Below are 26,189 nucleotides of genomic sequence, written 5' to 3' on the forward strand. Positions count from 1 at the left end.
ACCATTCACATTTTCAGTCACCTTTGTGAGGAACCAGAGGGCAGGTGCCCTAAATTCTCACAGTTGAATTCATTTTAGCGTCAAGTCTCGACTCTTATCAGTTAGGACCCGGTGGAGGAGCAGGGTATCTATGATCCAGATTTGCATATTTAACTGCGCATACATGGACACCAGAATTTACTGTCCATTTTTCCCCATTATAACAGTGAGCATTGTTAACCTCAACATTATTCTTATCATCAAATCTGGCTCATTGAATATAGGAGTTTAAATAATTGAAATAGATTTTGAAAGAAATCACTTGTACAGAAACGTATTGCTTGGTTTTACTGACCTCAGTTTTTCCACAATAGGATTCTGTTTGTTTATTTTATTATTTTTCAGTAAGTGCTGTGCTTGGTTTCAGCACAAAAAGAGCCCATTCAGCCAATCAAATCTGTGCACTGCAAAAACAGTTTAACTCAGGGGTGGGCAAACTACGGCCCACGGGCCGCAAGCGGCCCGCCAAAGGTCTTTATGCGGCCCACCAAGATCAAGTCATTAAAAAAAAAATTTTTTTTAAATGAGGTTAATGGGGGGGGGGGGGGGGGGGGGGCTGTTGGGTTACTGGTATAGGGTGGATACGTTGACTTGAGTAGGGTGATCATTGATCGGCACAACATGTTTTTTATGTGAAGCTTCTACTTTAAAATATTAATAAAAATTAATTGCTTTTTTTTCTTTAAACTGAGTTACTTTGTTTTTCAAATAAATGTGCTTCATGTAAAGTTTCTACTTTAAAATATTAATTAATAAAAATTAATTGTTTTTTTTTCTTTAAAAACCTTTTATTTTGGCTATTTTAAATATTAATTATTTTACTTAATATACTATGTGGCCCTTTAAAATTGTGAATTTCTGAATGTGGCCCTTGCACGGAAAAGTTTGCCCACCCTGGTTTAACTAGTCCCATTCCCTGCTTCCTTTTTCCCTTTCAGGTGCTTATCCAATTCCCTTTTGAAAACCATAATTTAATATGCCTCCACTCTCCTTTGAGACAGTGCGTTCCACATCGTAACCATACTCTGCATAAAATTGCTTTTCCTCATGTCACCTTTGGTTCTTTTGCCAATCACTTTAAATCTCCTTCTTGACTTTTACCTTAATGGGAACAGTTTCCCCTCAATCTAGCCTGACTTGACCTCGCATAATTTTGAACACCTCTCAGACTTCTCTTTGAGGAGAACAACCCCTACTTCCCCAACGTCTGCACCATCTCTGAAGCCTTCACATTGTTTATGTTATTATTTGTCATAATACATAGGGAAATTATAAATTCTTAGTGAACCAAGAACAGTAGTAAGATCAGTACAAATACTAAACATTATCAAATGTTACAGTAAGCTTAAATTATTTAAGTACAGAAAACACCCTACAACTTTAGCAGGCAGTGGAAAATATATCTCTCGTTTCTTGACTCTTTTCCCACTCCTCTGCCACTTTCATCTCTGCCTTGATATTTTCTCCAAACTCATTTAATCCATGACATCCACCTCTTGCTACCTCAATCCTATTCCCGCGAAACTGCTAACCACCCAACTTATTTTCGTGACCTAATAATAATAGTTCCTTTTCATGAAGCCCTTCCAAACCGCTATCAGGAGCCTACATTTCAACCAATCGACTCTTGGGCCTTTTATCCTCCCTAACTGCACTATTCCAATCTCCATTTCCTCACCCAAATATTTGATAATTTCGCCTCCCAGACCTGTGTCCATTTCTCTCTGAATTTTCTATTCACATCTTTACAAACCGGTTTAAACCCCACGCAACACCATGAAGCACCCTAAGCAAAGTTACAATCAACCTTCTCTCTGCATTATCCTTTCTTGAACTGTTCACAATCTTTAATATGGTCACTCATATCATCTGGCACCTTTCCTCTTTAGACCAGTTTGTTTAGACTACCCTCAATTGTTTCCAGTATCTCTTACAAAGATTGAAGACCTCAGGAATTCCTGAGAATCCATCCGTGGTCCTCCTCTTCCACTGCTACACATTATCCTTTGGTGACATCATCCACAGACATGAGATTAATTTCCACATGTATGCCGATGACACTTGGCTCGCTTTCTTCACATAGTCTTTTGAGTCTTTCACTATTTCTACATCCACCACTTATCTGACATTTCGCCCTTAGTCACAGAATTGGTACATGAAGAAGGAGGCTATTAGGCCCATCATGTCTGCACCAGCTCTCTGAATGAGCAACTTACCTAGTTCCATTCTCCTGCCTTCTCCCATAGCCCTGCACATTCTTCCTTTTCAGATAATAGTCAATTGAACCTGCCTCCACCACACACTCGGGCAGAGCATTCCAGAGCCCATCACTCGTTTTGTGAAAAGGTTTTTCCTCATATCACTACTGCTTTACTAATTATCATGATTAATGCAACGCAGGATACTTTATGCTTTATCAATCGTGCTCTCAACCTGTCCTGTCACCTTCAATTATTTATTCACATATACACCTCTGTTCTGTCTGAATCTCCTTTAGAGTTGTACCCCCTTTTTATACCTTCTCCATGTTCTTCCTGCAAAAATAAGTCACTTCACATTTCTCTGCATTAAAATGTATCTGCCACCTGTCAATCCATTCCACCTACTTGCCCAAGTCCTTTGAAGTTCTACATGATTCCCCTCAGTTCACTATGCTTCCAAATTTTGTATCACCCGTAAACTTTGAAATTGGGCCCTGTGCACCAAGTTCTAGGTCATTAATTTATATCGAGAAACATATAGGTCCCAACACTGACCTCTGTGGAACTCCATTACAAACCTTCCTCCAAAGCAAAAAACATCCATTAACTGTTATGTGCCAGGGTTTAAAAACTCCAAAGTATATTATGGAATTCACCTGACCTATAACTTTTTGTTTAATTTGGCTAGGATGAGCACAAGAGCCCTCACTTGAGGTGGGATTCAACAGTCTTCCTCGACACTTTAATCAAAATAAGCTTTATTCCAAGTACTTAGTTAATCTTTATATAAACAAACAGCAAGAATTATTATCAATTACAAACAAAGATACCACACATCTACAGTAATCTATGTATAATACTTAATGAATTCCCCCTTAACTGTTCCAATTCAAAAACAAAATCCCATAAAACAAATTATCTTTTCAAGGGTGTGGCCCAGAATTCTGCATTTTCACTGGAATAAGACTGCATTTCTTGAGATTCTGACCACGTCTCACCAGCAGATTTAAACCCTGCCGGAAAGCAAACTATATCAAAAGTCACCACCAAAGTGATTTTTACTGGAACAGATATTTAAAATGAAAATAGAGAGACAGGAACAAGACACTTCTTTCTCCCTGATTCTACAGCAGTCAAATGTGAAAGCAAAACCAAAAACCGTTCACAGAGCCACAGCCCAGCTCCACCCACACAATGACATCACTGAAGCCATGTGATAAGACAACTTTTCTTAAAGGGACACTCCCATGACATAACAACTACTCTCTCTGTTTCCTGCCACTCAACCGATTCCGTAAACATGCTGTTACTGTCTTTTTTTATTCCATGAGCTGTAACTTTTCTCACATGTTGCGCCACCGTATCAAATGCCTTATGGAAGACTATGTACATCCCATCAACAGCATTACCCTCATCAACTCTGACATAATACCTCTTCAAGGAGTTCTAGCAAGTTAATGAAACATGGGGCAGCACGGTGGCCTAGTGGTTAGCACAACCGCCTCACGGCGCTGAGGTCCCAGGTTCGATCCCGGCTCTGGGTCACTGTCCGTGTGGAGTTTACACATTCTCCCCGTGTCTGCGTGGGTTTCGCCCCCACAACCCAAAAAAAATGTGCAGAGTAGGTGGATTGGCCACGCTAAATTGCCCCTTAATTGGAAAAAATAATTGGGTAATCTAAATTTATAAAAAAAAAAAGTTAATGAAACATGATTTTTCCTTAAGAAATTAGTGCGGGTTTTCCTTAATTAACCTACATTTGTCCATGTGACTATTAACCTTGTCCCAAATTGTTGTTTCAAGAAGTTTCCCCACCATTTAAATTAGACTGGCTGGCCTGTTGATGCTTGGCTTATCCTTGCACCTTTTTCTTTGAACAAGGCTGTAACATTTGCAAATCTCCAGTCCTTTTTGCCCCCCCCCCTCCCCTCCCCCCCCCCCCCCCCCCCCCCCCCCCCCCCCCAATGAGTATAAGGAGGAATGAAAATTTATGGCCAGTGCCTCTACAATTTCCACTTTCCCTTCTCAGGTGCTTTGGGTGTACATCAAGATGGTCCCTGTGCCTTACCAACCTTAAGTACAGAAACCCTATCCAATACCACCTCTTTTTCAATTCTAAACCGTTCAACTGTCTGAATTACATTTTCTATTACCATGGCCTGAGTAACATCTTTCTCCTTGATGAAAGACCATAGCCACCATTTCCGCCAAATAAACACTGATAAAAGCAAACCTGTCATCTTTCACATCTGCCACAAATATGTACCCTTGCCACCAACTTCTTCCTGCCTACTATTTCAGAATAAACAAGACTCTAGGTAACCTGACCCAAGTATTCACACTTAATGAGTATCCAACTTCATATCTTCTACATCACAAAGCACGCCTCTATAATATTTTCTGCCTTTGCCTGTACCAGAGCCTTTTTGCCCATTGGAACACTGATCAATGCCAATGCCAAACCCAACTGTTGCAATACTCCCCTGGCCAGTCTCTGATTATCCACCTTCTATAAGTAGAAGTAAAGTCACCATAGGCCCAGATGACCTTAGGCTGCTTTCCCTTTTGAGGGGGAGAGCTGATTAGTGATGGTTCAACCTGAGGATCACCACACCTCACGCGAGGGGGAAGGTTGTGAAGGTGGGCCCTTCATGAATAACCTCTGCCAGTACAAGAATTGAACCCGCGTTGTTGGCCTTGCTGTGCATCACAAACCAGCTGTCCAGCCACAAAGCTAAACCGGACCACCTTCTATCGACAATTATCAGCATTGGTTCTTGATACCTACATTTATATATTGAATTTAAAATTATACTTAATGTTTAAATCCATGCAACACCTTGTTGCTTCTGAACCCTCCAAACTTCTCCAGTGTGACAACTGCCTTCTCCCCATAACTTTGTCCTGATTGCAGCCTCTTGCACATTTCCCACTTTGCCCAACAATTATTGATTGTCTTCATCTTGGTTTTACTTCATCAATGTCATCAGACATGATTGTTTCCAAAAGTATAATAAATTATGAATTTTAAAGGATGATTTCAATGTTGCTTATCTAAAAGTATCAGTGATGAGAAATCAAATTACCAAATCAATTTCTGATCGTTTGAGTTTCACTTGCGTGTTGTTTGTGTTCCAAGGAATTAGGTTGATATGAACAGGAGAAAATACTCATAAGATAATTCATGTTGTGAAGCCATTGTATTTTTTAAATCTTGAAAACTGCATTTAAAATTAAATTAGGTGTTTTTCTTTTACAGAAAGATACATGAATCTGGTCAAGAGAAGAAACCACCATTTATTTACTGGAAAGTAGTGCCACAAATAGATAAGTCCGATAACACAGCTGGTTATGTCATGGACATCAGAAATAACAGGGACAGATGGAATAGATCAGAAGATAATGACTTGGTCATGGATGTTAATGATAACAAGGAAGCATGTCATGCAAAAGAGCAACCGAGCACATTCGATACAGAAATTGGATGTAATAACGACAATGAAATGGAAGAAGAGAAAGGTGAAGGTACCAGGAATGCACAAAATAGTTCACTAAATCACAAAGAAGCTCATGCTGAGAATGAGGAAGATACTGGAGAGGATGAAACGGAAGACTTGGAAAATTATGATGACGACAATGGTGGTGACACAGAGTGTGAGTTAGATGCTGATGAAGAAAATAGCACAGATGATGAGCATAATAGTAAAGACGAAGACTATCCAGATGAGCATGATCCTGAACCAAACGATTCTGACGAGGACGTTGATGTAAAGAAAGGCAGCAAGAGGGGTAGATCACGAAAATCAAATCACATCATTAAATGTGACAAATGTGATGATGAATTTTATTCCAGAAAAGATTATGTTGTTCACTGCAAAGATGTTCACCAATCGTTACCAGGGAAAGTCTATCACTGTGAGATCTGTGGGAAGGCTTTTGCAACCCACAATAGTTGGAAAGAGCATTGTGCTTGTGTTCACAGCGATGAAAGGCACTTTGCTTGCACTCTATGCAATGCAACCTTTAAGAGGAAAAGAGATGTACGGACTCACTATGCTCGAAAGCATGAAGGGCGTATTAAACGTCCACTGTGCTCTGTTTGTGGTAAAATTCTGAGCTCACGAACAGCACTGGTATTCCACATGCGGACACACACTGGAGAGAAGCCTTATGAATGTTCCATTTGCCATTCTCGATTTGCCCAACCATCACAACTGAAAATTCACACAAGGTCATGTCCTTATATTTAGTTTCCATTTATCCACCATATTTTTTCTACCTTGCAGACATCCATCTGTACAGTACATCCCTTTCTGAGAAAAAGCGCAAGGAGGCTTTCACTTTTTAAGATTTTCTCCTTCTAGCAGTGCTAACAAGCAAGTTTTATTTCATTAATTCTTCTGTGGTGGTTAGATGGATAGGTGAGCAGACAGGCGGCTGTCTTCTCCGTATTTGCACCATCATGAGTTAGATAACGCCTTGCTACAGCAGTATTGCTTATTTGCATGTTTTTGCTATTCAGTAACCAGTGCAAGTACTAATATCTCAAACAATTCTGGGACTTGTGGAACAAATGGCTTATCTCTATAGTATTAAGCTTATTCCGAAAGATTTTTTAGGATGTTGTAATAAAACTTTTAAAGTGACAGATTAACGGTTGCATAATTATAGTTTTTAATTCAGAAACATGTATGTTATCTAAGTATATTTAAAATGTCAGATCATGTTGAGGTGAATCGGTTTGTCTACGTAGTGTCTGTAACTTAATTTATTTTTTGAATTTACATGAGATTACTTACTTTGAATCGAAAGGTAGTTTGGGCAGCACAGTAGCACAGTGGTTAGCACTGTTGCTTCCCAGCGCCAGGGACCCGGATTCCCGGCCTAGGGTCACTGTCTGTGCGGAGTCTGTAGGCTCTCCCAGTGTCTGGGTGCTCCAATTTCCTCCCACAAGTCCCAAAAGACGTGCTTGTTAGGTGAATTGGGCATTCTGAATTCTCCCTCAGTGTACCCGAACAGGTGCAGTAGTGTGGCGACGAGGGGATTTTCATAGTGACTTCATTGCAGTGTTAATGTAAGCCACTTGTGACACTAATAAAGATTATTATTATTTAAATTTTGACATTGTTTTATACAAATTTCAGGTCACACACTGGAGAGAGACCCTATATTTGTGAGGATTGCGGAGCCTGTTTCACTGATAAGGCTAAATTAAATGGTCATAAGAGGACCCACACAGGTACAACAACGTTCTGGGTATACGCTAATATTATTGGTAGAATAATCATGACTGGTGAGGTAGTTAATTTCCTGATATGACACCAGGAGTGCTGAAATTTTTTTAAAACTTCTTTGACAATTGTCCATTACAGAAGCATTGAAAATAAAGGCCCTCCAGTCTCTCCAGATAGACACTGCTGGCACAAAAGCAATTGAGTGTTACTGTAGGACTGATCTGACAATCCATACATTATGTACCAGGTGCCCATTCTATAATAACTATCAATTTCTAAAATAGTTAACATCTCCAGCACATATGCTCTGGAAGGTGTATTCTGTATCTGAATTTAATTGCAGCATTTGTAAATAGTTATAAACTAAAACTGAATTACTCATGGGCTCTAGGATTTTGTATTGTCCAATTCTTAGAGCTGTTAATTTTCTAGAAATTGCACTGAATATGTGTTCCATGTTAAAAACCGAAAATGTTAAATGAACTCGTGGCAGCATCTGTGGAGAAAGAAACAGAGTTAACATTTCAAGTTTACGTGACTTCTTCAGAGCTGGCATGTGTTCCAAGATGCTATTATTTGAAACTTTGAAAATAATGTTAGGATTTATGAAGTGACCACAATTGCTCCCTTGATGAGGTCTGTATCACATTTTTCCTAACTGTTGCAATTTTTGAAGGTACAGCCCTAGCTCATCCTACACAATACTGGGTATAAAATGATTGCTGTGGCAGCATCAATATACAACAGTAGCCTTTTCTCATGAGCTAGATTCATAGAGCCAAGAAGGAACACTACTCAACAGGAGGCAACATCTGTCCCATACTTATTTTGAAACAATGATCATTTTGCTTTAAGGAAAAACACATTTATAATCATTATTTATAAAATTGTCACTTATATTGCAGAACATGTAGATAGGAAGTTATCTCTTCCTGCTTTGCACTATAGTTCAAAAGTTCATAAGTGCACTTCAAAAGTATTGTATACAAGTAAATGAATTTTGCTTCTTCGAACTTGTCAAAGTTATTCTGTTCATGCTGCTTAAATGGCTCAGCTAATTAAGCTATGAGTCACACAGACCAGAAGGAAGCTGACCTAAGCTTGTTGATTTCAGCACTTCTGGCAAAAGACAGAAAAGGAGGGGTGGCATGGTGGCACAGTGGTTAGCACGGCTGTCTCACAGCGCCAGATATCCGGGTTCAATTCTGGCCTTGGGTGACTTTGTGGAATTTGCACGTTCTCCCTGTATCTGCGTGGGTTTCCTCCGGGTGCTCTGGTTTCCTCCAAAAATCCAGGGATGTGCAGGTTAGGTGGATTAGCCATGCTAAATTGCCCCTTAGTATCGAAAGATATGCATGTTATGTGGGGTTAAAGGAATAGAGTAGAGGAGTGGGCCTAGGTAGAGTGCTCTTTCAGAGGGTTGGTGAAGACTCGATGGGCTGATTGGCGTCTTTCTGTACTGTAGGAATTCCATGGTTCTATTCTTCTAAGGAGTTGGATTTCCACTTGTAATTACTATCCAGCAATCCGTGGTGGAAGTACAATTGTATGAGTATTGGGTAAGGGGACAGGATGGACTCCCAAACATCAGTCTTTAGGTACATGTATTAAGAATTGTTACTTACTTAAGGTGGTGCTTTGGGGTTGGGGCGGGCTATCGGACAGCCAGTGTTTTGTTAATTTACCCAGCAAAGAGTCAACTTCAAGAGAAAGGTAAGAGATACATTTTGCACAAAAACATAAAAGAAACATGAGGGGTGGAATTCTCTCAGTTGACGCCGAAATTGGGAAAGGCGATTGGGCGGAAAATCGGTCGTGAAGCCAAAATCATGACCGGTGCCAGGCACCTGCCAGAATGTCATTCTCCTGTGCCTCAAAAGCACCGACAATGGGTTCTACTCCGCACGTACAGAAACGCTGTTAGCATATCGTTAGCAGGCCTGACCTGGTATTCTCCTGGGCCTCCGCGATGCTCCACCTCTGCCTCCGCGATGCTCCACCTCTGCCAGGAGGAATTACCGACGGCAAGGTTCACTTATGGTTTCAAAAATCAGGAAATGGGCGCTGTGGCTGCCGAGGGAATGAGAGGGGGGGGGGGGCACAGCAAGTGTCCCACATCGCCGTAGTGTGTTTCCAGGGGTTCTGTCACAGTTGGGGGGAGTAGCGGAGGTAAGCCAAGAGATGGACTGTGAAGTCGGGGTGGACGGGCACGGAACACCATCACCTCAGCCTGCAAGGCAGCCATGCGGCTGCGCATGTCATTGACTGCCCATTGTGAACTTAGGGCCGTATGGGTGTCTTTGGTTTTATGAATGTATTTCTGGTCAATGAAAGGTTGATTAACCTAACCATATACTTTAGTGGGTCCTTTATATCTTGATTTAAAGAGGTCAGTTTGACCAGTGATTGATCAAATTAATGATTTATATTGCAGGGGAGCGCCTTTTCGGGTGTGATGTATGTGGGAAACATTTTGCCACGAATGAGTATTTGAAGTGTCACAAGCGATGTCACATGGGTGCCAAACCTTATAAGTGTGATGTATGTGGGAAAACCTTTGGGTTGAGAGCCTCCTTGGCCCAGCACAGTAATATACATGCAGGTGCGTAGCAATTTTATTACGGGGGATTAATCTCTATTTGAAATCTTTACATGGGTTATAATAGAGTTTTCATTCTGGCATAGAAAGCAGTAACGATTAAAGGTATCAAACCGACGTTGCTTACTTTTACTTCTCTCGAAAGAGATAAAACATTGTTAGAGAGCTCACCAAAAAGATCATGTTAGAAAAGAGCATGTTTGAACTATTGACAGATGTTCACGGTACTTCTTTCACAAAATACAGATGTTGTAATTGTCAGTATTTGTCAATGCTTTTGATACTGAGCAGTGATGTTTAAGGTTGAAAAGCCGATGACATTATTTATAATGTTCATGTTAAATTAAACACTGCACGATGGTGCAGTGGTTAGCACTGCTGCCTCATGACGCCGAGGACCTGGGTTCGATCCCGGCCCTGGGTCATTGCCGTGTGGGGTTTGCACATTCGCCCTTTGTCTGTGTGGGTCTCATCTCACAACCCAAAATAATGTGCAAGGTATGTTAATTGGCCACGCTAAATTGCCCCCCAAAAAGTTAAAGCACTGTGATCATACTGCCCAAGGTAAGCATTGTTGTGGCCTAAAACAGCATTTATTTTTTAAGAACCAAACTTGTATATCTTGAGTAGAGTTTAACCTGCTAAACCTCACTTGGCTGAACCTTGGGACCAGGAAAGTTCCATAATTAATACCTAGTCTTTACTGAACTAACTAATCTCAGCAGGGACAGAACCATAAAATGATACATCACAAGAGTGGTCTATATCTGTGCCAACCATTTTAATTACTCCTACGCTCATGCCCTTTCCCCTTAACCCTCCAAATATTTCACCCTCAAGCATTTATCAAATTCCTCAGTTTTCCTCTGAAGTTATTATTTAATCTGCTTCCACCACCCTTTCAGGCAGTGCATTCCAAATAACACACATTGCAAAAACAATACTCTTCATCTGGACTCTAATTCTTTTGCCAATTACCTTAATTCTGTCTTCTGGTTATTGATCACTAAGAAATTTCTCCTTACTCGTTTAAAACCCTTCATGATTTGGAACACCTCCATTAAATATTCCTTTAACCTTTACTTTTCATTTTTGAGCTCTGACCCTAATAGGAATTGGCTGCAATTCCTACTAACATTGATTTTTTTTCTCACACAATTTTAAGCTTTATAGTTATTTTTAACCATGTTAACTATATGACTGAGAACAACCAATTGACACTGTCAAATATCAAAATACCATGGGATGGATTCTCCACACCCTGATGTCGAAATCGCAGCCGGCACCGGGCAGGAGAATCCATTTCCCCGCATGGAATCGGGACAGGTGCTGGTTCCTCGATTCTCCGGGCCCCGAACAGCAGTGTACTCTGAGAGTACGGATATGGCCACATATCACCTACCTGCTGCCATTGCTGGTAGCCCGCCCCGCCATTCTCCGCCCCCGACAGGCTGAAATCCCGACGGCGTGGATCTAACATGGTCCTGCTGGTCAGGATACTAGCATGGCGGCTGCGGATTCAGTCTGCAACCACCCTGGTCGGAGACGGGCCGATCAGAGGGCATGGGGGGCCTTATACACGGCCAGACAATTTTTGGGCGGGTGGTCCAGGGCGGGCATGCGGCCAATCGGGGGCACAATGTTTAGGGTCCAATTCTGAGTCCGCCATGGAGCACGGCGCGGCGGCCTCTGACCTGCAGCAAAAGCTGCTAGTTTCACGCTGGTTCACTGCTAGCCCCTGCAGGGCTAGGAATATGTGGCCCTTTCGCGCCAGTTTTCTTTCTGCCTTGAAAGTCCACAGTTTTTACGACGGTGTGGGGTCATAGTCCCAAAAACAGAATCGAGCCCCATGTATATTGCTTCTGAGGTATGTTTTCAAAGTGATTCCATCATATTATTTGAAACTATTCCACATGTCTGTCTAATTAGATACTGAAATGTAGAAGTTTTTATTAAGCTTTGCAACTGATCAGAATCTATATACACTTTCATTATGTTAGCATCAGTCACAGAATCGTTACGGTGCAGGAGGAGGCCATTTGGACAATTGTGTCTGCACTGGCTCTCTGAATGAGCAACTCGCCTAGTTCCATTCTCCTAGTTCCATTCTCCTGTCTTCTCCCTGCAAAGTCTTCCATTTCAGGTGACAGTCTAACTCCCTTCGGAATGCTTCAATTGAACTTGTCTCCACCATGCTCTCAGGCAGAGCATTCCAAACCCTAATCACTCGCTGCGTGTAAACGTTTTTCCTCATATCACTATTCCTGAATCCTGTTTAGGTTTTTTTGTCTTGGGGAATGAGACACTTCCTAAACATCAACCTTCCTTCAACTCCACTAAGTGCTTGATTAACAGAAACCAGACACTGAAACCCTTGACAGGAGAACTTTATGCAAAAACGGTAAAATGTAAAAACAAAATGACAACCGGTCAATAATCTGTAATAAATTATAATACAGTGGTGTGAATAAATTTAAGTAATACATTTGAAAATATGGAACAGACAATTTAAAGATACTCATTAACAAATTTTGCAGGTGTACCAAGTGACTATATTGATCAAGTTCAAAATTTGTGTCCAAAGTATACATAGTTAAAACAAAACGTTTAGACATAGTTATTATGAATGAAAATGGCAATATTTTATTGCCTATGTATCTTGTGATAGTTTCCTTGAATCTTGTAATTTTCCACAGAAACACGTCCATATTTTTGTGAACAATGTGGAAAGGCTTTTACACAACAGGGAGCACTTCGACGTCACCAACGAATTCACACAGGGGAGAAGCCTTATAAATGCAAGGCCTGTGAACGGACTTTCACAGATATGTCCACTTTGAGAAGACACGTATCTGTAAGTGCTCCCTGGCTATGCATTTTGAGACAATACACACTTTTTTTCTTATTGAAAATACATCTTGGAAATCACACATTGTCAATGATTATCACTTTTTTGAGCCTCTAATCCCCACAAACAAGAATGTATTCTTCAATTGTGGGGGGATGGGGGTGGAAATCGTCGTCATAGTCCCCAAGGCTGTTCTCCCCTTGAGAGCTGACTGGTGGTGATTTAACCTGTGGGTCACCACACCTCAGGCAAGGAACAAGATTGAGAGGGCGGGGCCTTCATGAATAACCTGGGGGTTGGTTAGGTCAGTTGGTAGATGGCTGGTTCATGATGCATAGCAAGGCCATCAGCGTGGGTTCAATTCCTGTGGCGCACTGCGTATTTTTGAACTGTATAATTATATCAGATAGCATATGTCTGTACCATGTGGTGGATTAATACTTCTCTCCGACATCTTATTTTGTTCTTTCACGGGGTGTCGGCATCGCTGGTTAGGCCAACTTTTATTGCCTATTCTTAATTTCCCATGAGAATGTGGCGGTGAGTTAGCCGCCTTCTTGAACCGATGCAGATCTTGTGATGTAGGTACACCCACAGTGGTGTTAGGAAAGGAGTACGAGAATCTTGACCCATGGACAGTAAAGGAATAACAATATAGTTTCAAGTTAGGTCCTAGGTCAATACTGGGCAGTCCATCAATTTCATTCATCAACTTTTCTGTAGCAATTTGATACAACTGGGTGGCTTTGCTGGGCCATTTCAGAGGGTGGCATTTAAGAGTCAACTACATTGCTGTTGGTCTGGAGTTGCATGTAGGCTACACCAGGTTAAGGGTGGTGGATTTCCATTCCTTAAAGGCATTAGTGAACCAAATCAGAATTTAAATTCCACTAGCTGCCATGATGAGATTTGAACCTGTGTATTTAAGAGCATTAGCCTGGCCCTCTAGATTACTAGTCCAGTGACATTTACCACTATGCCAATGTCTCTTCCTAATTATTATAAGTTGGACCTTTGTGCAGTTAATTAATTGATCAAGTGTTTTTTTATTTTTAGGATTGATAGCATACTCCTATATGAGCATCCAGCTTTACCGCATAGTGGGAGATAGTTCTTTGAGGATGCGGCAACATTTCCCCGGTTGCTGATTTGCTCATCTGCTCCCTAACTCCCACCTGCTGATGTCCTAGCCCTCAACAAAACCATTGCTCTCTTCCACCCTGGCTGTTTCCACTTGTAATGCCCTCATCACAAGTCTCTTTAACACAAGGATACTGTCTTGGAAGGATATGGCGAACAACTGGTTTAGTCATTTCGATGGGCCGAATGGCCACCTTCTGCACTGTAAATTCTATTAAAAAATTATGATCTGGCTGGACCACAAAGCATTAGCAAGTCCTGCTCTCATCTGCTAAAACTGTTTGCTATTCCAGGATCTTCCTAGAATGCCAAAAATAACCCTGCTTCGTTTCTCTACTGCAAACAATCTTAAACTCGTCGTCCTGTCTCCTCCATCCTCACTTCCACGAAGTGCAAGGAGCTCATGGACTTCTTAAGATTGACACCACCTGATCGACTACCTCTGCTATTTCCTTGCCTTCACTAGCCCACAGGTAAACCTTCCTCTAAAATTTCCTGTTGCACGAGCCTTGCACAGGGGCTGGTTTAGCACACTGGGCTAAATCACTGGCTTTTAAAGCAGACCAAGGCAGGCCAGCAGCACGGTTCAATTCCCGTACCAGCCTCCCCGAACAGGCGCCGGAATGTGGCGACTAGGGGCTTTTCACAGTAACTTCATTGAAGCCTACTCGTGACAATAAGCGATTTTCATTTCATTTTTTCATTTCATTTTCATTTTATTTCTCTCCTTTCTCTTCCATCCTTCTTCATGTTCCCTCCAAACTCATTTTGTCCATGAGATCCACCTCCTGTCTCTTTTGATTATACTCCCACTATACTGCTAGCCACCAAGCTTCCCCTTCAAGTCCCCATGTTACCTAATATTGAAAACGGTTCTCTCTTCAGGGATTGACCTTCGCTCCCTTAAATCTGCTGTCCTTAAAACCTAATCCTTGGCTCCAGCCTGCTTGAAGATTCCCTTTCATCTCCAAAGCCTTTTTATCTATTTCATGCTGGGAACTCCATATTTGAACCCTCCAGCCAGGTTTCCGCCTCTCCCATAGTACCGAAACAACCCTTATCAATAACGATAATCTTTATTAGTGTCACAAGTAGGCTTACATTTACACTGCAATAAGTTACTGTGAAAATCCCCTAGTCACTACACTATGGCGCCTGTCCGGGTACACAGAGAGAGTTCAGAATGTCCAATTCGCCTAACAAGCACGTCTTTCAGGACTCCAGGTAGCATGGTGGTTAGCACAATTGCTTCACAGCTCCAGGGTCCCAGGTTCGATTCCCGGCTTGGTTCACTGTCTGTGCGGAGTCTGCACGTTCTCCCTGTGTGTGTGGGTTTCCTCCGGGCGCTCCGGGTTCCTCCCACAATCCAAAGATGTGCAGGTTAGGTGGATTGGTCATGCTAAATTGCCCTTAGAGTCCAAAATTGCCCTTCGTGTTGGGTCAGGTTACTGGGTTATGGGGATAGGGTGGAGGTGTGGGCTTTGGTAGAGTGCTCTTACAAAACGCCGGTGCAGACTCGATGGGCCGAATGGCCTCCTTCTGCACTGTAAATTCTATGTCTATGACTTGTGGGAGGAAACCGGAGCACCCGGAGGAAATCTATCCACAGAGAGAACGTGTGGACTTCACACCAACAGTGACCCACCTGGGAATCGAACCCTGGTCCCTGGCACCTTGAAGCAACAGCGCTAACCACTGTACTATCGTGCTGCCCATAAAGTACAAATGACATCCTTTGTTACTGTGACAAAGGTAAACGATCCTTCCTCACCCTTTATCTGCTTGCAGTCTTTGGCACGGTTGACCACACTATCCTCCTCAACCCCCGCACCACCAGCTGGATGGGCCTGCTCGCATCTGATTACATTCTTCTCCACCCATTGTGTTCCCACCCCTGCACTGTTGCCTCTCGTGTCTATCCTTGGCCTTTTCCTATTTCGCTGCTCCTCGTTGGCAGATCAGGAAGCATAGAATTGTTTCCATATGCACACCAACATCCAGCTCCCCACCACCTCTATCGACTTCTCCACTGTTGCTAAATTATCACACTGCTTATCAAACATCCAGTAGTAGATGAGCAGAAATTGTCCTCAATTAAATATTAGAAAGTCTGAAGCCATTGTTTTCAGACCCCAGTCTAAACTCCTTCCCTAGTTACTGACTCCATCTCTCTCCTTTGTGACAGTCTAAGACTAAACCTGTCTGTTCTCAATCTTGGTGTCATATTTGAACCCAGAGTAGAGTTTCCAAACTCATAACAGTGTCATCACTAAGACCATTACTTTCCACCTGCGTAGCATCACCCAACTTTGTCCCCTGCCAGCTCATTTGCTGCTGAAACACTCATTCATGCCTTTGCTACGTCTAAACTTGACTATTCCAGCGCAATCCTGGCTGGCCTCCCACATTCTCCCCTCTGTGTACTTGAGGTTATCTAAAAAAATTGCTGCCAAAGTCCCATTCAACAGTCACCCCTGTGTTTGCTGTTGTACATTGGCCAAACAAACATCTTGATTTGCAAATTCTAATCTTTGTTTTCAAATCTCTCCATGGCCTCGCCTCTCCCTATGTCTGTAATCTCCTCTAATTGCACTACCCTTCCAAGATGCCTGCGCTCATGTGATTCTGCCGTCTTGAACATTTTGTTTTAATTACTCCACCATTGGTGACTGTGCCGAGGCCCTCATCTCTGGAATACCCTCCTGACACCTCTCCACCTCTATTCCTCAATTTCCTCCTTTCAACACTCCGTGGACATATCTCTTTGACAAATATTTTGGTCATCTGATCTAATATTTCCTTATGTGGTTCGGTGTCATATTTTGTACTACACTGTTCCTGTGCCTTTGGAAGCTTTATTATACTAAACCAGCCATATAATCATAGTTGTTGTCGTCATTGTTTTAGGAGTTGATATTTAAGTTCGGTGACATGTCTCTCCATAATCTCAAGACATTTTGTGTGTCAGTAGCATCAGGCCCAAGCTGAACCATGATCACACTTGGAGAGCTCTGCAGTTGATAGAAATCAGGAGCAGGAATCCTGCAGACATTTCTTTCTCACTCAGGTAGAATGATTGTGCAGTCAAACTGTGCAATACTTGTTGATCAGGTAACTCAATGCAGACTAGGAGTTAAACGTGGATTTTTTTTGTCTGGCATTTTCCTGTCATCAGACAATACGTTACTCAGTTGGCTATCAAGAGAGCTAATACTATGTGTTTGATGTATATGGAAGCCCTTTCCTATAATATGCACAGGTAAATCCCATTTTTACGAAATTAGTCGGGGCGGAGTTCACTCCGTAAAAATAGTTTTCCTTAAAACCAGTGTTGTGTATCCGCGAGGGAAGGCTTCAGCCTAATTGACCGAAAAAAATCTCAGATGAACTAGATAGGCACAAGTATTGCAGTGCTGAATGAGTTTGAAGATGATCAATTACCTATATAAATCAACCCACTATGGAAAGGAGACGAACAACCACAATCCAGTTATAAAGTGAATATAAATGACTGTACTCTGAGTGATGCTTAATATTCCTCGTGCCGGCATTTCAGGTCTGCAAGCTTGCCTGTAAAACCTGCATTTCCAGTAAATTAGTATTATATACATTCGGGATTTACCTGCCCAGGTAAATTGTATGTTATCTGGTTCCTGCTCAAGTACCTCTTTTCTAAAAAGTTGCACTTTAATGAATTAGTGCTAAACTATTTGTTGATAATTCATTTAGCAAGTACAAGTTCAATTTTCTGGTGGCATTATGTTTGCTTTTAGGTCCATGACCGAAATGCTCATTGGAGATCCTACTTGATTGATCTTACCTCAAAGAAAGATCACAATTGGTCCAAAATTGAAACTTTAGCAGATGTATGCCTCTCTGATGACCCTGTACCAGTTACTGGATGAATATTTGGTATCAACGACCTGTGGAAGGAATACAACCAAGTCACTGACCAATGTTACTAAAATAGGTGGACACAGCACAGTATGTATTGTTTTCAAATTTACAGTGAAATATAGGGTGTATTTTTATTTCAACTGAACAGTTTCTGTAAAAGTTAGTAATAGTTTAATCATATACATCGCATACACACATTCAGTTAGTCCAATATATAGTTACATTGTCATTTTTAGTTCTGCATCAGGCAGTTTCTGTCGTCAGTCCATTAGTATAAACCTGAAATATCAAAGTCTGTCATCGATTTGGTATTAGTGAAGCATAATAGGTAATTACTGTCAGACATCTGTTTATTTCTGACAGTGAAAGTATTTTTTTTGTAGTTTGCTGTTGGAGATCAGCATATCACCAAGACATTGTCTAGATTACAGAAATTTAATATTTTCCTCAACCATTGTTTTCTTCTATATATTAAAACAATTACCAGTAAGCAGTGGCGGATAAAGGAAGTTTGCTTCACTGGTTCAAAGAACAAAAGTGCACCTGCAGGTTAATGCTACTCGGCTAAATTGTAATGAATCACTTCAGTAATATTCTAAAATGTAATTTGTTTGACATCTTAGAAATAACCTAATCTTAAAGTGTATTTCTATTTCTTGTAATACTAGAGAAGTATAATTCAAAACGTTTTCTGTGAAGGTGGCTGTATGCATCTCTGCTTATATCTTTAGATTAATTTTAAATCCATTTTACGATATTTAAATGTGATAGTGTGACTCCTGAACTCGGGTCGTTTATAAGAATTTGGTTAATGACATAAATTGCCATGGGATTTTTTTTCAGTGCTGCCATATTATGTTTAGAATCTGTAATATTGTGGAAAATGAATGTTTGTAAGTAGAGAAACAAAACACCATCAAGAAGCATGTTATTTGATCAGAATAGACCTTCACAAGGTGTCCACATTTGGTACTTGCTGCAGACCTACTCTTTGTTTTGTATAAATTTAGAGTACCCAATTCATTTTTTCAATTAAGGGGCAATTTAGCATGGCCAATCCACCTAACCTGCACATCTTTGGGTTGTGGGAGCGAAACCCACGCAAACACGGGGAGAATGTGCAAACTCCACACGGACAGTGACCCAGAGCCGGGATCGAACCTGGTACCTCGGTGCAGTGAGGCAGCAGTGCTAACCACCGTGCCACCGTTCTGCCCCGTGCAGATCTACTCTTGATCATTTTTCAGCATTGTGATAGATATCTAAAAATTGAATGTTATTTTCCTCCACTGATCAAACCTTGGTAGCATTGTATATATTGGAACTTCCGACACCCTGATGCAACTCTGACTAGTTATAATTTTCTAGGGTGTAATAAAAACTCAGTGTTAGACATGTATCTGCTCAGCAACTAAAGGGATTACGATGTCTTGTTTGCAATAATATCATGTCACTGCATTGTAATATTTTGTATGAAGGATTGCAACTATATGATGTCATTCTACTGACTTTTTCTGTATTGTGCTCCATTTATTTTCTTGTCATAGAGTGACCATCTGCTGTGGTACAAAGCTTGTTACTTTTATGAGACATACATTGTAAATTAAGGATGCATTCATGAATCCTAAGTCAGTCAAATATACCATAATGGTATATTTTAATGTAGTCAACTTTGAATTGTTAATAGAGATGTCACATTGGAAATTTTAGTGCAATAATCAAAGCAAAACACATGATTGTTAATCTATTGCAGCAACAGTATGAAATCAAGAAGCATTAAAGTGTTTTATTTCAAATGAACCTTTGAAAATCAGTTTTTCATTTTTATATTTTCTAAAATTAAATGGAAATTAGATTTTTTAATACTCATCTTTACATCTTTACAGTTTTTTCCAGTATTACAATCGCTGAAAAATTCTGTATTTTTACAAATTAAGAAAAGACTATGGTGTGGATTTCGCAGTAAGAATTACGGTGAGGTTGTCAGCTTCAGACTGAACCAAGGCCTAACTAAAGCAAGGGAGAGAAAGGTCCCCAATATCAGACCATCTGCCTTGAAAATGTATGTCATCAAGTCTTACACCTCAACCATCACGCACACTGCCACCCATCTCCTGGTGGCCTCAGACAAAGATGTCATGGGCAGAAGGTCAGGTATTGGGAAGCTAGCCTAGCCCCGATTCCCCATTATCACCAAGATCCAATAGGCAAGGAAGGGATGACCAGCAACCATTGTGATTGTGGTGGGAAAGGAGCTTAACAGTCAGGGTAGTATGATAATCTTTATTAGTGTCACAAGTAGGCTTACATTAACTGCAATGAAGTTACTGTGAAAATTCCCTAGTCGCCACACTCCGAGCTGTTCGGGTACACGGAGAATTCCGAATGTCATTCACCTCACAAGCACGTCTTTCACAACTTGTGGGAGAAAACCGGAGCACCTGGAGAAAACTCTCACAGACATGGCGACACCGTGCAGACTCCGCACAGACAGTGACCCAAGCTTGGAATCGAACCCTGGTTCCTGGCGCTGTGAAGCAAAGTGCTAACCACTGTGCACCCGTGTTATAGCAGAAGGTCTCACTCAGATTTTCCCATGTTTTTCTCCAATTTTTACTGGCTGACCAATTCCCAGACAGAAGGAAAGCTAGAGATCATGTCCTTCACTTGCCCAACAAGAGGACGCTGGTATGTGATCAGTTCAACGTTTGAGGCGATCTTTTGGGAGAGATATCAATACTATTAAGACAGCCAGTTAAACTCCGTAAGAGCTAACATAACAGGCAGAATTGCAGTTTATTGTTTCCTTTCTCGCATGTAATGATGCAGTATTATGCAAAAGTGCATTTTGTTTGCTGTGATTTATTTTCTTAGTTCACTCAATGATTGTGCAATAAACCAGTTGTCTGATTTGAATTCTTTTAGAAGATAGAAGGTACAGATGTAAGAACATAAGATTAGAATATGCTCTTCAATTAAAATGAGGACACATTATAACATGATTAAATATTGGCAGTAAAGCTGGACTACTGATCATAAATTCTTTGAAAAAATTAATAATGCTGTGTATTGTGCATATTCACAATTGGGCCTACAGCTGTCACTTTCCAGCTTGAAGTCTACTTCAAATTACCCTGGAAGCATAAAGTATCTAAAATTTGAGTAACAATTGAAGCTCTCTCTTTCATGCTGCTAGTATGCAGTAGCAACACTAGTACTATTTTCCACTTCCGGGATGCTGCCATCAAGCAAAAACGATGTTCTGCTTACCACGCAAATGAGTAATTTCAGTGCCAGTGTGATGCCAGGTAGGTAGGCCTTGTGTCCTAATGACTGCCAGATCATGTCAGACAGCACATTCCTTCAGCTGTCTGCAATGGGCAGAGTACTAACCCTACTCAACTACCATGTGGATGCAAAACTCAGAACATAATGTCTAATGTTAGATATGATTCCGCAATTGGACAGCCCCTGTGGAACAATACCAAGTGTGCCAGGAATTTCACTAACAACCAATTGAAGATTATCAGCCTGGCTCGCAATGTGACTCACTAATGCACACTAGAAGCTACATCTATTCATATGTAGAGACCTGTCCTCTGCAAGCAAAAGAAACATGTCAATGCAGTGCATCTATTTTAAATGAAACCAAAGTGTAGGGACAGTAGTTCCCTTGTGCATTCTCCATGGCAATGTCTCAACGAGTCAGACTTTCCAACCAATCAGCATCATTTCACATGCTGTACAAATTGTTGCTCCCTTTGAAATTTGTCATTCCAGCATCTATTTGATGGGTGTAAGACACAAAGCTTCAAAAGTATTAATTTTTTCCAGCAATATTTCAAACAACAGTGAGCTTAAAAAAAATGAAGATTCACTAGATTTGAATGCAAATGTTTTAGAAATGCTGTTAGAAGATAAAAGCGTATACCATAGTGTTTCTACACAGTCTAACTCAAATGGGCATGCCACTGCACAAACTTAAGACTCGAGCAAGGATCACACTGTTGCTACGAAATTTGAATCCTAAATATGCCATGGAACAAATGGATATTTAGGAAGCTGTTGTCTTCATTGATAGAAGCCATGATTCGCAAGCTCAAGCCAGATGGTGGGGGGAGGGGGGGAAGAAATCCAAGGTCCCGGTTGAGGCCGTACTCATGTGTATGAGATGCTGAAATTATTTCAGCAGATTTCAAGGAAATAAGTGTATTCGTCGAACAATATTGAGTCCATCAGATGCATGTGATGTGACCATCAATTCACTCGGAACACAATAGGAAGTAAACTGTGGTTTTAATAGTCTTACAACTGAGCCTGCCTGCGACCAGAAGAACTGAGGGCACACGGCTGCAGCACTTTATACTTCCGGTAGTGGGAGGGGCCCTGTACAAGCTCCTCATCTCCCCCTATGGGCAGAGCCGTGCAACGGCTCACAGACAGAGCCCACAAGGACACAATACCATACAATACAATAGTGTGAATTACATTCACCCCCTGAAAAAAAATCAGGTCCGGCGGGGCTGACGGGTGTACAGGTTGAGCCGGTCCGTGGTCGAGTCGTCCTTTGGGATCGGCGGAGCACCGGGGTTGCAGCCTCTTCGGGTGGCTGGGTGGTGACGGTCGGTGTGGGTATGGGAGTGGACTCCGGGGGTGTTTCGGTCCGAGCTCCGTTCCTGACCGGGGCGAAGGGAGGTGCAGGGAGCCTATAGGCGTGGGGGCGCAGGGCATGGGCAGGAAACCTATGGGCGTGGGGGGTTGGGTGGGGTGTAGTGTGAGGGGTACCTCGGTGGTAGTGGTGGATCCTGCAGGCGCCAGGTCCCAGAGGGAAACGGTGTCCTGACGGCCGTCGGGGTATTCAATAAAGGCGTAGTGTGGGTTCGAATGTAGCAGTAGTATCCTCTCTACTAGTGGGTCCGTTTTGTTTGTCCGGACGTGCTTCCGGAGGAGAACCGGGCCCTGTGTCCTCAACCAAGATGGGAGCGAAGCCCCCGTGGTAGTGCCCCAGGGAAAACAAATAATCGTTTGTATGGGGTCTGGTTGGTGGCGGTGCACAGGAGGGACCTAATTGCATGGAGCGTGTCAGGGAGGACCTCCTGCCAGTGGGAGGTCGGGAGAGTCCTGGACCGTACGGTCAGTAGGACGGTCTTCTAGACCGTCGCGTTCTCCCTCTCCACCTGCCCGTTCCCCCTGGGGTTGTAGCTGGTTGTATCGATGCCCTTGTTGAGCAGGTACTGACGCAGCTCATCACTCATGAAGGACGAACCCCTGTCACTGTGTACGTAGCTGGGGACATCGAACAGGGTGAAGACACTGTGCAGGGCTCTGATGACTGTATGGGAGGTCATATCGGGGCATGGGATGGCAAAGGGGAAGCGGGAGAATTCGTCTATGACGTTGAGGAAGTACACATTTCGATTGGTTGAGGGGGGTGGCCCTTTGAAATCGATGCTCAGGCGTTCAAAGGGCCGGGATACCTTTACCAGGTGGGCCTTGTCTGGTCTATAGAAGTGCGGTTTGCACTCCGCGCAGATCGGGCAATCCCTGGTGATGGATTTTACCTCCTCGGTGGAGAAAGGCAGATTTCGGGCTTTGACGTAGTGGCCGAGCCGGGTGGCAGAGGTCGTTGTGGATAGCCTTCAGGCAGTCGTCTTGCGCGCTGGCGCATGTGCCGCGGGACAGGGCATCTGGGGGCTGGTTGAGCTTCCCCGGTCGATATATGATGTCATAATTATAGGTGGAGAGTTCGATCCTCCACCTCATGATTTTATCGTTTTTTTATTTTGCCCCTTTGCGAGTTGTCGAACATGAAGGCAACCGATCGTTGGTCGGTGATGAGGGTAAACCTCCTACCTGCGAGGTAGTGTCTCCAGTGCCGTACGGCTTCCACAATGGCTTGAGCTTCTTTTTCGACTGAGGAGTGTCGAAGTTCCGAAGCGGAGAGGGTCCGGGAGAAGAAAGCTACTGGTCTCCCTGCCTGGTTCAGAGTGGCAGCGAGAGCGACCTCTGAGGCGTCGCTCTCCACCTGAAAGGGGACGGATTCACCCACCGCCCGCATGGCGGCTTTGGCGATGTCCTCCTTGATGCAGTTGAAGGCCTGGCGGGCCTCAGCTGACAGTGGGAAGAGTGTTGTCTTTGGCAGGCTTTGTCCGCATACTGGGGGACCCACTGGTCGTAATAAGAGAAGAATCCCAGGCACCTCTTGAGGGACTAGGGACGATGGGGGAGAGGGAGTTGTAAGAGGGGGCATACGGTCCGGGTCGGGGCCCAGGACTCCATTTTCCACGACATAGCCGAGGATGGCTAGTCTGGTAGTGCGGAAAACACATTTCTCCTTATTGTAGGTGAGATTGAGTTTATGGGCGATTTGGAGAAATCGGTGGAGGTTGGCGTCGTGGTCCTGCTGGTCATGGCCGCAGATGGTGACATTGTCCAAGTACGAAAACGTGGCCCGCAGCACGTACTGGTCCACCATTTGGTCCATTGCTCGTTGGAACACCGAGACCCCATTCGTGACGCCAAAGGGGACCCGGAGGAAATGGAAGAGGCGGTCATCTGCCTCGAATGCAGTGTAGTGGCGGTCCCCCGGGCGGATTGGGAGCTGGTGGTATGCAGACTTCAGATCCACCGTGGAGAATATGCGGTACTGGGCGATCTGGTTGACCATGTCCACAATTCTGGGGAGGGGGTACGCATCGAGGTGCGTGAACCGGTTAATGGTTTGGCTATAATCAACCACCATCCATAACTTTTCCCCGGTCTTGACGACCACCACCTGAGCTCTCCAGGGGCTGTTACTGGCCTCTATGACTCCCTCACGTAGGAGCCGCTGGACTTTGGCTCTGATGAACACTCTATCCTGCAGGCTGTACCGCCTGCTGCGAGTGGCTACTGGTTTACAGTTAGCCGTTAGGTTAGCGAAGAATGGAGGGGGGTCAATTTTTAGAGTTGCTAAGCTGCATATAGTGAGTGGAGGTAGGGGTCCGCCAAAGCGGAGTGTGAGGATCTTGAGGTTACATTGGAAATCGAGCCCGAGTAAGAGTGGGGCGCAGAGGTCGGGGAGTACGTACAGCTGGAAATTAGAGTAGCTGGTGCCCTGAATCGTTAGGGTCGCGACGGTGTGCCCTTGTATTTGGACGGTGTGCGAGCCCGAGATGAGGCAGATAGTTTGCTGTGTAGGCAAGATAGGGAGCGAACAGTGTCTTACCAGGTCAGGATGTACGAAGCTCTCGGTGCTCCCGGAGTCGAAGACTGGTCCAACGTGACTGCGTTGAGTTGCGGGTAGTCGGCGGCTCGATCAGCAGTGCTGGAGTGGCCCCGTGATGGCTGTCCACGGGGGTCGTAGTTGTCGAGGTGAACATCGGGTGATGGCCAAGATGGCGGCCCTCGTTGATCGCAAGTGGCGGGTGATGAAGAAGATGGCCGCCCCCGTGGATCGCACGTGGCGGGTGGCAAGGAAGATGGCATCCAAGATGGCGGCCCCCATGATTCGCACATGGCCGGCTGCGTGGGGGAGGATTGCCAAGACGGCGCCCCCCACGAGTCGCACATGTCGGGTGGAGGCGGAGTCGGCAGACACGCTGCAACGTTGCGGCGCCTGCGAGTTGGGGGAACGATTGTTCTGGACTGCGGAAGAGTTAGAGTGTTTCAATTTCGCCAGGCATACTCTGGCATAATGTCCTTTTCGACCGCAGCTGCTGCAGGTCGCGTTGCAGGCCGGGCAGTGCTGTCGTGGGTGTTGAGGCTGGCCACAAAAATGGCACGCTGGTGCTCCATAGTGGGTGGGTGGCCGCGCGGCACAGGCCTGGGGCAGTCGCTGGTCAGGGGTCCACAATGGGGTCGCTTGGTCCGTGGGGAACGAGTTTAGACTTCAGAACGCAACCTCCATAGTAGTTGCTAGCTCTACCGTGTCCTCCAAGTTCTGGGCCCCTTTCTCGAGTAGTCGCTGGCGCACATAGTTAGACCGGAGCCCCGCAACGTACACCTCCCGGACAGCGAGTTCCATATGCTGGGAGGCCATTACAGCCTGAAAGTTGCAGTCCCAAGCAAGGGCTTTTAAGTCGCGCAGGAAGTTGTCTAGCGACTCTGCAGGGCGCTGGCGGCGGGTAATGAAAATGTGCAACGCATAGACCTCGTTTACAGGCCGCACATACAATCGGTCGAGCATAGCAAGGGCCTCAGTATAGGAGTTGGTACAATTGAGTTGCGTAGAGATGCGATGGCTCACCTGT

At 43.6% G+C, this 26,189-nt stretch overlaps 1 protein-coding gene across 3 annotated transcripts in view; it reads left to right on the forward strand.

Annotated features, from left to right (window-relative positions):
• LOC119971011 (GDNF-inducible zinc finger protein 1-like) overlaps positions 1–19,758 on the forward strand; it is a 54,922-nt gene extending 35,164 nt beyond the window's left edge. For 2 of the 3 annotated variants that reach the window (XM_038806130.1, XM_038806135.1), the window contains exons 3-7: positions 5,500–6,471; positions 7,385–7,479; positions 9,909–10,076; positions 12,770–12,927; positions 17,835–19,758. In XM_038806130.1, coding sequence (XP_038662058.1) covers positions 5,500–6,471; positions 7,385–7,479; positions 9,909–10,076; positions 12,770–12,927; positions 17,835–17,966 — 1,525 coding nt within the window. In that variant the 3' untranslated portion in view covers positions 17,967–19,758. The remainder of the gene's footprint in view (positions 1–5,499; positions 6,472–7,384; positions 7,480–9,908; positions 10,077–12,769; positions 12,928–17,834) is intronic. The other variant, XM_038806137.1, reaches the window with a different exon arrangement.
• Positions 19,759–26,189: the final 6,431 nt, after the last annotated feature.

The sequence above is a fragment of the Scyliorhinus canicula genome, chromosome 1, assembly GCF_902713615.1.
Source record: "Scyliorhinus canicula chromosome 1, sScyCan1.1, whole genome shotgun sequence".
NCBI classification, from domain to species: Eukaryota; Metazoa; Chordata; class Chondrichthyes; order Carcharhiniformes; family Scyliorhinidae; genus Scyliorhinus; species Scyliorhinus canicula.